At 42.3% G+C, this 14,384-nt stretch overlaps 1 protein-coding gene across 2 annotated transcripts in view; it reads left to right on the forward strand.

The window, feature by feature from the left end:
• The first annotated feature begins 262 nt into the window (after window positions 1-262).
• LOC311132654 (myotubularin-like) overlaps window positions 263-14,384 on the forward strand; it is a 69,172-nt gene continuing 55,050 nt past the window's right edge. The window contains exons 1-2 of one of the 2 annotated variants that reach the window (XM_084165917.1): window positions 263-341; window positions 9,107-9,195. In XM_084165917.1, coding sequence (XP_084022043.1) covers window positions 9,127-9,195 — 69 coding nt within the window. In that variant the 5' untranslated portion in view covers window positions 263-341; window positions 9,107-9,126. The remainder of the gene's footprint in view (window positions 342-9,106; window positions 9,196-14,384) is intronic. The other variant, XM_084165918.1, reaches the window with a different exon arrangement.

A 14,384-nucleotide genomic window follows, 5' to 3' on the forward strand; every position in this document is an offset into this window, starting at 1 on the left:
TCAGATGGGCCACTAGAAATCTACTGTAGGCCTGTCATATTTCAATAGAAAACAATATCAATTGATTGTCTATCTTTCATACCAATAAACACATGAATACAAACTGAATCTACAGGCCAAGTGAAAAAATATTCATAAACCGTTATAGCTGGAAATATAATTATAAAGTACAAACCATTGAATAATAGCCTACAACTCCCTAAACTCTTTGCATGATCGGCCTTGACAACCGTCCAATCCGCGTCATGACAGCTCCGCACGTGACTCTGGGTGAAGTTCTTCCTGAGAGAGCGGTGCAAAACAGACTGACAAATTCAGGAACGGAGAATTGCAGTTTGTGGGTAAGTAATACAAATTACGAGAAAAATACCCCGGCGAATACATTTTGTCGTCTTTTCGGCAGCTGTTGGTTGATGTTACGTTGTGCTGAGACGAGAGAAACGGTCGTATTTGTATTCTAAAGTAGCTGTCGGGTTGTGTCTTGGGCCTTCGCTATTTCCTGGTCGCTGCTCGTGAGCTTATTCTATGATGTCTATGGATGTGATGCACTGGCTCGAGTTTTGGCTTTGCGCTCGTGCTGGAATGGGGCAGGGGCAAAGTTGTAAAAGTTGTGTTATCGTGTGTTTGAAGCCTTTATTTTGGAAACATTCCTTTCAATTGGTGGTTATTTTTTGTGTTTACAATGTTATTTGTGCTGTAATGTCTATAGTATTGAAGCAGAATGTTTTTTATCAGCGCAACATTGAAGCTAGTTTTGCATTCCATTTCTCCTACACCTCACTTGATTATGGGGATCGGCTAGTCAGCAAGCAGGAATTACAAGTAAAGTCAGTTAGAATACAAAATGATACTGAAATGATTAGCGTGATATGGTTTCAATTCAAAACATGATTCGTTTCCCATATTGTTGCATTGTAAGTCTCACTTCACTTATGACGGTCCCGTGCTAGTACTACTTTGTTGCTATTTGCCACTCACACTGGATATAAATGGAAAGTAGGAAAGTTTTCATGCTGTTGCAATGATGCATGTAACACCAGTGATACATTGTATCATATTAGCGTCGTCCATGAAAATATAGTCATCGTGATAATAGCTTTTAATCTGTTTGAAAATGAACATTATGTAATCATTAACGTTACAGACTTAATGTGGATATTTTTTAGCACATAAATGTATCAAAATTGTTTTTCATATTGCATTCATCCGAAAGAGGATATCAGAACATTGAATATAGGACAGAATGCTTGACCCAAATGGCACCCTATTCCCCATATGGTGCACTAATTTTGACCAGGGTCCATAGTACTCTGGTCAAAAGTATTGCACTATATAGGGAATATGGTGCCATTTGAGATGTAAACCAGTGTTTGACCCACTTGCAGCATCAGCCTACAGTATGATAATATCAACAAAAATGCATGGTATTGATTTGGCCCTATTCTACAGGGGAGGTGTGTGTCTGTCTGTCTGTCTGTGTCTCTCTGTTGTGTATGTGTGATGGATTGAATAGATAAGAGTAGTTTGTAGTGACGTACTGTATGATGAGGCTTGCTAAACTAGGGCAGCCCCCTTGTGCCCTCTCCCACCGCCTCCCACCCTCCATGTCACTTACTTAACCACAGTAGCTGTCAAATATACTGAACAAAAATATAAACGCAAAAATTTCAAAGATTTTGCTCAGATACAGTTCATATAAGGAAATCACTCAATTTAAATAAATAAATTAGGCCCTAATCTATGGATTTCACATGACTGGGCAGGGGAGCAGCCATGGGTGGGCCTGGGAGGGCATAGGCCCACCCACTTGGGAGCCACGCCCACCCACTGGGGAGCCAGGGCCAGCCAATCAGAATGAGTTTTTCCCCACAAAAGGGCATTATTACAGACAGAAATACTCCTCAGCACCACCCCTCCCCCCTCTGACGATCCTGCAGGTGAAGAAGCCGAATGTGGAGGTCCTGGGCTGGCGTGGTTTCATGTGGTCTGCAGTTGTGAGGCCGGTTGGACATACTGACACATTCTCTAAAATGACAGGAGGCAGTTTATGGTCGAGAAATTAACATACAATTCTCTGGAAACGGCTCTGGTGGAAATACCTGCAGTCAGCATGCCAATTGCACGCTCCCTCAAAACTTGAGACATCTGTGGCATTGTGTTGGTGACACAACTGCACATTTTAGTGGCCTTTAATTGTCCCCAGCACAAGGTGCACCTGTGTAATGATCAGGCTGTTTAATCAGCTTCTTAATATGCCACACCTGTCAGGTGGATGGATTATCTCGACGAAGGATCAAATGTTCACTAACAGGGATGTAAACAAATGTGGGCATAAAATTTGAGAGAAATCAACGTTCTGTGCATATGGAACATTTCTGGGATCTTTTATTTCAGCTCATGAAACATGGGACCAGCACTACATGTTGCGTTTTATATTTTTGTTCAGTGTATATATTTGTCTGTGTCTTTGTGTGTGTGTGTGTCAAACGTTATAAATAGGGATGCTCTTCGTCTCGACACAGCGTAGCACTACCTCATTGGTACAGTATGTTGACGTGACCCGATGTTGCTATATCAGATATAGAGACTGGCACTTTCAATGAAATGATTCATGTCCTGACTTATACCTTTTTAGCATTTAAAGGGGCAATCCAAACTTGGACTTTTAAATCAATTATATATAGGCCTAGCCATTGAAGAATGTAACCTATAAATGCCTCATAAGCTTAGCTCACCTGACACACCGATCAGAACCCAAAATATAAGCTTGTTTTACTCCATTGCTTCTAAACAATATAATAAGCAAACACTGTATAGTTTCAAAACATGGTTAAAACGATCATTTTGTTCCCATGGATGGTCTGTCCTTGCATCCATATGAAGTTGAGAGTGGTTAGACCTACATTTCCCCATCCCTCAGCTGTTTACCAAACAGGTGGCTGGTTGACTGCTGTGTTCTTTTTTCAAATCCCGGATTGCCCCTTTAAACTGACATGGTTGGTTGGTTTGATATTCCGGTGCTGGAATGAACCAGGCTGAACTAGGCTATATGATGCTAAATATAACTCAAGTGGTCACTACTTCAAACTGTAATAGCTGCTCCTTGAGATGAGCGGTTTGATATGTGTGGTCTAGTGTGTGTGTGTGTGTGTGTGTGTGTGTTAGGATAGGGGTTTCAAATAATTTCACTATTCGAATAGTATCATACATTTTTGTTGGATATCAGATATCCAAGGCAACCCGGCTACAGCCAAGGCTAGCTAACTTGTAGCAGCCACAATGTTATTTATCATCTCGTATAACAATGCCTGTCTTGACTGGAGTAGCCTAGAGAAGCTAGCTAGCTAAGCTAATTGAGGCCACATGCTGCGCTTTCTCCCAACCCCATTCAGATAAAACAACAGCATACCTGTTGGTTGCTCGTTGTAGCCTACTTCTAATTTCGCTAACTTTTAATTCCGTAATTGTATTCCATCTCGCATTGCATTAGTGAACGCTCACTCCATTTGCTACACATTGAGCCGCTTTGATTGGCCAACATAAACAACAAGCTACCTCTCTCTCTATATATATATATATCGCTAACTCTCTCCGTTCTGTGTGTGTGTGTTTTATTGTGGTTTGCAACGTGCATGTCATAAAAGCTACATTGAAAAGTTTGTTTTATTAAATTAATAATTTGACATTTTTCTCTCAGCCTCCTGGCAAAATATGTAGAATTGCAGGAAATTGCTTTAAAACAGCTACATTTTGTCACTGCGGTCAACAGGAGGGCCTCAATTCTTCGGTCGGCGACCGCACCATTGGCCATACTCATGGCCACGCCCACCACCTAAGCTCCATTTTGATCGAGAAAGAAACCTGGGTATATTTTTGTATGTAACAATGTCACATGGATATTTTAATTTAATGTAGAAAGGTTTTTCTGTGTTAAAATCAGATTAAAATAGGCCTATTTTTCTGGCAAAAATTAATACACACACAAGTATTAGAATACTAATGTCCATTCGGATATTTGAATAACCGTGCACATCCGTAGTGTGTGTGTGTGTGTGTGTTTTCTATATATTTCCCAGTTTGATTCATAGTTGTGTGTGTTGATATACACTGAGTGTTCAAAACATCAGGAACACCTGCACTGAAACTGACCAGATTTAAGTGCATTTGAACGGGGTATGGTAGTAGGTGCCAGGCGCACCGATTTGAGTGTGTCAAGAACTGCAACGCTGCTGGGTTTTTCACGCTCAACAGTTTCCTGTGTGTATCAAGAATGGTCCACCACCCAAAGGACATCCAGCCAACTTGACACAACTGTGGGAAGCATTGAAGTCAACATGGGCCAGCATCCATGTGGAATGCTTTCGACACCTTCTAGAGTCCATGCCCCAATGATTTGAGGCTGCTCTCAAACACCTTCCCAATTAATTGTTGACTGCAAAGTAGGCCTATTTGGCAGAATGATATCATGATGATTTGTATCAATCGCGGGGTTTATTTTTTATATATATAGTTGAAGTCGGAAGTTTACGTACACTCGTTTTTCAACCACTCCACAAATTTCTTGTTAACAAACTATAGTTTTGGCAAGTCGGTTAGGACATCTACTTTGTGCATGACACAAGTAATTTTTCCAACAATTATTTACAGACTGATTATTTCACTTATAATTCACTGTATCACAATTCCAGTGAGTCAGATGTTTACATACACTAAGTTGACTGTGCCTTTAAACAGCTTGGAAAATTCCAGAAAAGTATGTCTTTAGAAGCTTCTGATAGGCTAATTGACATAATTTGAGCCAATTGGAGGTGTACCTGTGGATGTATTTCAAGGCCGACCTTCAAACTCAGTGCCTCTTTGCTTGACATCATGGGAAAATCAAAAATAAATCAGCCAAGACCTCAGAAAATGTTTTGTAGACCTCCACAAGTCTGGTTCATCCTTGGGAGCAATTTCCAAATGCCTGAAGGTACCACGTTCATCTGTAGAAACAATAGTACGCAAGTATAAACACCATGGGACCACGCAGCGTCATACCGCTCAGGAAGGAGATGCATTCTGCCTCCTAGAGATGAACATACTTTGGTGCGAAAAATGCAAATCAATCCCAGAACAACAGCAAAAGACCTTGTGAAGATGCTGGAGGAAACAGGTAAAAAAGTATCTATATCCACAGTAAAACGCGTCCTATATCGATATAACCTGAAAGGCTGCTCAGCAAGGAAGAAGCCACTGCTCCAAAACCGCCATAAAAAGCCAGACTACGGTTTGCAACTGCACATGGGGACAAAGATCGTACTTTTTTGAGAAATTTCCTCTGGTCTGATGAAACGAAAATATAACTGTTTTTCCATAATGACCATCGTTATGTTTGGAGGAAAAAGGAGGATGCTTGCAAGCCGAAGAACACCATCCCAACCGTGAAGCATGGGGGTGGCAGCATCATGCTGTGGGGGTCTTTGCTACAGGAGGGACTGGTGCACTTCACAAAATAAATGGCATCATGAGGAAGGAAAAATTATGTGGATATATGGAAGGAACATCTCAAGACATCAGTCAGGAAGTTAAAGCTTGAAAATTTGTGGGCAGAACTGAAAAATCGTGTGCAAACCTGACTCAGTTACACCAGCTCTGTCAGGAGGAATGGGCCAAAATTCACCCAACTTATTGTGGGAAGCTTGTGGAAGGCTACCCAAAACGTTTGACCCAAGTTAAACAATTTAAAGGCAATGCTACCAAATACTAATTGAGTGTATGTAAACTTCTGACCCACTGGGAATGTGATGAAAGAAATAAAAGCTGAAATAAATAATTCTCTCTACTATTATTCTGACATTTCACATTCTTAAAATAAAGTGGTGATCCTAACTGACCTAAGACAGGGAATTTTTACTAGGATTATATGTCAGGAATTGTGAAAAACTGAGTTTAAATGTATTTTGCTAAGGTGTATGTAAATTTCCGACTTCAACTTTATGTATGTACAGTGGGGAGAACAAGTATTTGATACACTGCCGATTTTGCAGGTTTTATCTACTTACAAAGCATGTAGAGGTCTGTAATTTTTATCATAGGTACACTTCAACTGTGAGAGACGGAATCTAAAACAAAAATCCAGAAAATCACATTGTATGATTTTTAAGTAATTAATTTGCATTTTATTGCATGACATAAGTATTTGATACATCAGAAAAGCAGAACTTAATATTTGGTACAGAAACCTTTGTTTGCAATTACAGAGATCATACGTTTCCTGTAGGTCTTGACCAGGTTTGCACACACTGCAGCAGGGATTTTGGCCCACTCCTCCATACAGACCTTCTCCAGATCCTTCATGTTTCGGGGCTGTCGCTGGGCAATACGGACTTTCAGCTCCCTCCAAAGATTTTCCATTGGGTTCAGGTCTGGAGACTGGCTAGGCCACTCCAGGACCTTGAGATGCTTCTTACTGAGCCACTCCTTAGTTGCCCTGGCTGTGTGTTTCGGGTCGTTGTCATGCTGGAAGACCCAGCCACGACCCATCTTCAATGCTCTTACTGAGGGAAGGAGGTTGTTGGCCAAGATCTCGCGATACATGGCCCCATCCATCCTCCCCTCAATACGGTGCAGACGTCCTGTCCCCTTTGCAGAAAAGCATCCCCAAAGAATGATGTTTCCACCTCCATGCTTCACAGTTGGGATGGTGTTCTTGGGGTTGTACTCATCCTTCTTCTTCCTCCAAACACGGCGAGTGGAGTTTAGACCAAAAAGCTCTATTATTGTCTCATCAGACCACATGACCTTCTCCCATTCCTCCTCTGGATCATCCAGATGGTCATTGGCAAACTTCAGACGGGCCTGGACATGCGCTGGCTTGAGCAGGGGGACCTTGCGTGCGCTGCAGGATTTTAATCCATGATGGCGTAGTGTGTTACTAATGGTTTTCTTTGAGACTGTGGTCCCAGCTCTCTTCAGGTCATTGACCAGGTCCTGCCGTGTAGTTCTGGGCTGATCCCTCACCTTCCTCATGATCATTGATGCCCCACGAGGTGAGATCTTGCATGGAGCCCCAGACCGAGGGTGATTGACCATCATCTTGAACTTCTTCCATTTTCTAATAATTGCGCCAACAGTTGTTGCCTTCTCACCAAGCTGCTTGCCTATTGTCCTGTAGCCCATCCCAGCCTTGTACAATTATCCCTGATGTCCTTACACAGCTCTCTGGTCTTGGCCATTGTGGAGAGGTTGGAGTCTGTTTGATTGAGTGTGTGGACAGGTGTCTTTTATACAGGTAACGAGTTCAAACAGGTGCAGTTAATACAGGTAATGAGTGGAGAACAGGAGGGCTTCTTAAAGAAAAACTAACAGGTCTGTGAGAGCCGGAATTCTTACTGGTTGGTAGGTGATCAAATACTTATGTCATGCAATAAAATGCAAATTAATTACTTTAAAACCATACAATGTGATTTTCTGGATTACAGACCTCTACATGCTTTGTATATAGGAAAACCTGCAAAATCGGCAGTGTATCACATACACACACACACACACACACACACACAGTTCATTTGGAAAGTATTCAGACCCCTTGACTTTTTCCACTTTTTGTTATGTTACAGCCTCATTCTAAAATGGATTAAATAATTATTTTCCTCATCAATCTACACACAATACCCCATAATGACAAAGCAAAAACTGGTTTTTAGAATGTTTGGCACATTTATAAAAAAAAAAAAACTGAAATACACAGTTTCCCGGACCAGTGTTCTCTTCATTCAGGACAGTAGCTTTTAGTTGGCACTGGCCCGGTGTGCCACTGTTAAATTTATTTGAATGTCAAGCCCTGCAGTGGCATGCTAATTTAAAAGATGGCTGTTCTTAGTCATTATTAGCCTGGTTCTGTATGGAATGCACGGCACATTATGGTATACAGGTCAGGTCATTATCGACAATAAAAAATGGTTGCCAACAAATCATGTGCTTGTGCCATCAACTGAAAAAGTTGGTACACAAACACCTGCTCTTGACATATCTCGTCATCGTGATGGAACACACATTGGTACTTTCCCTTTCATTGCATCATATGTGCTGTTGGAAAGAGGACAGCAGGGAAGAGCAGAACGCATTTTGTTGCCGCGTGCGTACGCCGTGTGAGAGAAGCAGCAGAAAAGTCACTTTTTAAGCTACGTTATTAACCTGAGCTGATACAGCACGAGAGGAGGGAGAGAGGTGCCGCTCCAGCAACCAACCAAGCCGACTCGCGCTACAGTAGACTAATAGCTGCCATAGCTAGGTTATTTATCATAAAATATGATTACGTAGTATCATGCTCCTCTGTAGCTCAATTGGTAGAGCATGGCGCTTGTAACGCCAGGGTAGTGGGTTCGATCCCCGGGACCACCCATACGTAAAAATGTATGCACACATGACTGTAAGTCGCTTTGGATAAAAGCGTCTGCTAAATGGATTATTATTATTATTATATTATTATTATCTGTCTTGGACTGCATCAAACTGGGACGAGAAGCTAGTTAAGCTAGCTAACGTTAGCTAGCTAGGCTAACTGAGGCTGCAGTGCATGCACTTTCTCATCCTACAACTTTTAATTCCGTAATTTTAATTACATCTTCCATTAATTTATATATCTCCTAACGTTTGCCACACACTGTGCGAAGCTCTATGACTGTAGCCTATTGTAGCTTTGATGAATTATGATTGGCCAACAACAAGCTACACGCGCCACGCTCCACTCTCGTGAAAAGCAAGAGCAGCAGCATAAATAATAACATTTCTCTCTCTCTCTAGTGCAGCAGTTTCGGATCTGTACGGGCCCTTCCGGACAAGTCAGTTAAAATTACACATACCCGTGACAATCATATCAGATCTGACCCAGAACCGTGACATTATTTAGAATTCTGGATCCGGTCCCTCTCGGGTATTCGGGTACAGGTGGATCCGTGAAGACCTCTAATTTGGTTCTTCTTTTTGGGGCTAACCAAGAGTGGCAACAGTCCCAATGACTTTATTCATCGATATTGATATCTTACGTTTGTTCTCTGACCTCTCTCCCTCCCTCCACTCCTTCCATCCCCCCATCTTCTCCATCTCCTCTTCTCTCCTCCTGTAGAGTCAGTGGAAGAAGTACTCATGGCCTCTGCTTCAATACCAGTCTACAACCCCTCTAATAACCCCCTGGAGAACAGCTCTAGTCAGAATGTAAGGATCTCGATCTCTTGCTCGCTTCTCTTTCCCTTCTCTCTCTGTCTTTCTCTATTTCAATTCAAAGGGCTTTATATACATGTTATCGCTAACTCTCTCTGTTCTGTGTGTGTGTCCAGTGTGTTTTTGTTGTGCTTTGCAGCATATATGATTAACTGTACTGATACCGTACTACCGACCATATCTAATAAGCTGTTTCAGTGGTCAGGCTGAGCAGTAAAGATGATGGTGCCTTCACACGCTAATACACACACACACACTCATCTCTCTCACAAACTCAAATGCATTCACGCATCCCTCTACACCAGGATTCCCCAATAGGCAGCCCGCAGGTGATTTTATTTGGCCCCACAAGTTTTCTTAGCAAAAAGTTCTAACTTTGTCATTATGAGGTATTGTGTGTAGGGTGATGATGGGGGGAAAAATAATTTAATCCATTTTAGAATAAGGCTGTAACGTAACAAAATGTGGAAAAAGGGAAGGTGTCTGAATACTTTCCGAATGCACTGTATTTATAATTATGTTCCGACCGTCCGCTCCAGAAAAATGGGGACGTTGCTGAATATAATTGCGGACTCCTGCTCTACACACACACACACACACACTCTCCCACCCACCTCCATACACACATTCGTTGCCAAGCGCCTGAATCACAAATCCATATTCGGTATTCTGTTCAGTAGTGATGGGGGGAAAACATCGATACAGTTACATTTCGGGATATTATTCTTAACGATATATCATATTGTTTTGACAATATCGCAATATTTTTCTTGTGCTTGTTTGGCTGTACCTGCACCGAAACTCAAATGTTTTCCTTTAAAGTTTGTTCTCGCTATTTTTAAATAGGGAGCCAATTTGTTTTCAGCACTTTAATTTCCTTGACTGATCAAAACTCATTTTCTCATGCTCTCTCTTGTCCCTCTGCAGCAGACATATGGTGAGCAATATGTTTGGAACATCGAATCGCAATTAAATTACAGTATCGAATCGCAATACATATCATATCTGCACCTAAGTATCATGTTTTTTTCCCCTGATCAATCTACACACAATACCCCATAATGACAAAGCCAAAACAGGTTTTTAGAAAAACTGAAATATCACATTTACATAAGTATTCAGACCCTAGTACTTTATTGAAGCACCTTTGGCAGCGATTACAGCCTCGATTCTTCTTGGGTATGACGCTACAAGTTTGGCACACCTGTATTTGGGGAGTTTCTCCAATTCTTCTCTGCAGATCCTCTCAAGCTCTGTCAGTTTGGATGGGGAGCGTCGCTGCACTGCTATTTTCAGGTCTCTCCAGAGATATTCGATCAGGTTCAAGTCCGGGCTCTGGTTGGGCCACTCAAGGACATTCACAGACTTGTCCCTAAGCCACTCCTGCATTGTTTTGGCTGTGTGCTTGGTTGTTGTCCTGTTGGAAGGTGAACCTTCGCCCCAGTCTGAGGTCCTGAGCACGCTGGAGCAGGTGTTCATCTTGGTTTCATCAGACCAGAGAATCTTGTTTCTCATGGTCTGAGAGTCCTTTAGGTGCCTTTTTGTCAAACTCCAAGCGGGCTGTCATGTGCCTTTTACTGAGGAGTGGCTTCCGTCTGGCCACTCTACCATAAAGGCCTGATTGGTGGAGTGCTGCAGAGATGGTTGTCCTTCTGGAAGGTTCTCCCATCTCCACAGAGGAACTGGAGCTCTGTCAGAGTGACCATCGGGTTCTTGGTCACCTCCCTGACCAAGGTCATTCTCCCTCGATTGCTCAGTTTGGCCAGGTGGCCAGCTCTAGGAAGAGTCTTGGTGGTTCCAAACTTCTTCCATTTAAAAATGGAGGCCACTGTGTACTTGGGGACCTTCAATGCTGCAGACATTTTTTGGTTCCCTTCCCCAGATCTGTACGGCGACACAATCCTGTCAAGGAGCTCTATGGACAATTCCTTCAACTTCATGGCTTGGTTTTTGCTCTGACATGCACTGTCAACTGTGGGACCTTATATAGACAGGTGTGTGCCTTTCCAAATCATGTCCAATCAATTGAATTTACAACAGGTGGACTCCAATCAAGTTGTAGAAACATCTCAAGGATGATCAATGGAAACAAGATGCACCTGAGCTTTAATTTAGAGTCTCATAGCAAAGGGTCTGAATACTTATGTAAATAAGGTATTTCTGTTTTTTTATATTTTTTATGAATTAGCATACATTTCTAAAAACCTGTTTTCGCTTATGGGGTTTTGTGAGATTGAGGAAAATAATTAATTTAATCAATTTTAGAATAAGGCTGTAACGTAACAATTTGGAAAAAGTGAAGGGGTCTGAATACTTTCCCCAGTGCACTGTATATTATCGTGAGGTCCCTGGCAATTCCCAGCCCTGCTGTTCAATGGATGGCCCTTAAGGCCTGATAACAACACACACACACACACACACACACACACACACACACACACACACAAAAAGGTCTACACTGACTATAGCCCATTCTCTGTAAACTCTACTCCGTGACCAAACTTTTAAACCAGGATTTTCCTAGGTTGCTACTGTTACTAGCTACTGTTGGTTAGCCTCTTCTGTCATTTAAGTTATGGTGTCTCTACCTGACATCCATAGACAGTAGTGCTGTCTTACCCGCCGCTGTGTTGAAAGCTCTCATGTAGGAACTCTGTCTGTCTGTGCAGCTCTGGCAACCAGCATGAAAGCAATGGGTCGCTGACCCTTTCGTCATTTTGTAGCATGTCGTTTTTGTAGATCATGTGTGTCAGTTGGGTAGAATTTTGGAAACGTTCCTAAGTTCATCCAGGATAGTGTACAAAGGATTGAGTTTTTGTCTACAGAGGCCCTCTTTCACAGATTACTCATTCCTATTGGCTCTCGAATCAGGAAGTCCCTGAGTGGCTGCCAATAAAAACAGTGCTCTTATAGCATTGAATGTTGAGGGTTTTCCATGCAAAACAAATGACTGCTAGGTACAGTACTATGGACACAAGTGTGGCTTTGTCGAGACCTAGGGAGGCCAGACGCCAAAGGAAACAGTGCCCCTTGCTAGACACACACACACAAACACTCTCGCACATGCATACACACACACACACACACAAGGCACACTCTCTCTTGCACATGCGGATGTACACATACTAAACAGTAGCCTCAATCTCACTCTCTTTCTCTCCCTCTCTCTCTCACATACAGTTGAAGTCGGAAGTTTACATACGCTTAGGTTGGAGTCATAAACTTGTTTTTCAACCACTCCCCAAATTTCTTTTTAACAAACTATAGTTTTGGCAAGTTGGTTAGGACATCTACTTTGTGCATGATACAAGTAATTTTTCCAACAATTGTTTACAGACAGATTATTTCACCTATAATTCACTGTATCACAATTCCAGTGGGTCAGAAGTTTACATACTCTAAGTTGACTGTGCCTTTAAACAGCTTGGAAAGTTCCAGAAAATGATGTCTTTAGAAGCTTCTGATAGGCTAATTGACATCATTTGAGTCAATTGGAGGTGTACCTGTGGATGTATTTCAAGGCCTAACTTCAAACTCAGTGCCTCTTTGCTTGACATCATGGGAAAATCAAAAGAAATCAGCCAAGACCTCAGAAAAAAAATTGTAGACTTCCACAAGTCTGGTTCATCCTTGGGAGCAATTTCCAAACGCCAGAAGGTACCACATTTATCTGTACAAACAATAGTATGCAAGTATAAACACCATGGGACCACGCAGCCGTCATACCACTCAGGAAGGAGACGCGTTCTGTCTCCTAGAGATGAACGTACTTTGGTGCGAAAAGTGCAAATCAATCCCAGAACAACAGCAAAGGACCTTGTGAAGATGCTGGAGGAAACAGGTACAAGAGTGTCTATATCCACAGTAAAATGAGTCCTATATCGACATAACCTGAAAGGCCGCTCAGCAAGGAAGAAGCCACTGCTCCAAAACCACCATAAAAAAGCCAGACTACGGTTTGCAACTGCGCTTGGGGACAAAGATCGTACTTTTTGGAGAAATGTCCTCTGGTCTGATGAAACAAAAATAGAACTGTTTGGCCATAATGACCATTGTTACAGTGAGGGAAAAAAGTATTTGATCCCCTGCTGATTTTGTACGTTTGCCCACGGACAAAGAAATGATCAATCTATAATGTTAATGGTAGGTTTATTTGAACAGTGAGAGACAGAATAACAACAAAAATCCAGAAAAACGCATTTCAAAAATGTTAAATTTATTTGCATTTTAATGAGGGAAATAAGTATTTGACCCCCTCTCAATCAGAAAGATTTCTGGCTCCCAGGTGTCTTTTATACAGGTAACGAGCTGAGATTAGGAGCACACTCTTAAAGGGAGTGCTCCTAATCTCAGTTTGTTACCTGTATAAAAGACACCTGTCCACAGAAGCAATCAATCAATTAGATTCCAAACTCTCCACCATGGCCAAGACCAAAGAGCTCTCCAAGGATGTCAGGGACAAGATTGTAGACCTACACAAGGCTGGAATGGGCTACAAGACCATCGCCAAGCAGCTTGGTGAGAAGGTGACAACAGTTGGTGCAATTATTCGCAAATGGAAGAAACACAAATTAACTGTCAATCTCCCTCGGCCTGGGGCTCTATGCAAGATCTCACCTCGTGGAGTTGCAATGATCATGAGAACGGTGAGGAATCAGCCCAGAACTACACGGGAGGATCTTGTCAATGATCTCAAGGCAGCTGGGACCATAGTCACCAAGAAAACAATTGGTAACACACTACGCCATGAAGGACTGAAATCCTGCAGCGCCCGCAAGGTCCCCCTGCTCAAGAAAGCACATATACAGGGCCGTCTGAAGTTTGCCAATGAACATCTGAATGATTCAGAGGAGAACTGCGTGAAAGTGTTGTGGTCAGATGAGACCAAAATCAGGCTCTTTGGCATCAACTCAACTCGCCGTGTTTGGAGGAGGAGCAATGCTGCCTATGACCCCAAGAACATCATCCCCACTGTCAAACATGGAGGAGGAAAAATTATGCTTTGGGTGTTTTTCTGCTAAGGGGACAGGACAACTTCAACGCATAAAAGGGACGATGGACGGGGCCATGTACCGTAAAATCTTGGGTGAGAACTCCTTCCCTCAGCCAGGGCATTGAAAATGGGTCTTGGATGGGTATTCCAGCATGACAATGACCCAAAACACACGGCCAAGGCAACAAAG

Source organism: Coregonus lavaretus (genome assembly GCF_964263955.1).
Source record: "Coregonus lavaretus genome assembly, chromosome: 7".
Classification (NCBI taxonomy): domain Eukaryota; kingdom Metazoa; phylum Chordata; class Actinopteri; order Salmoniformes; family Salmonidae; genus Coregonus; species Coregonus lavaretus.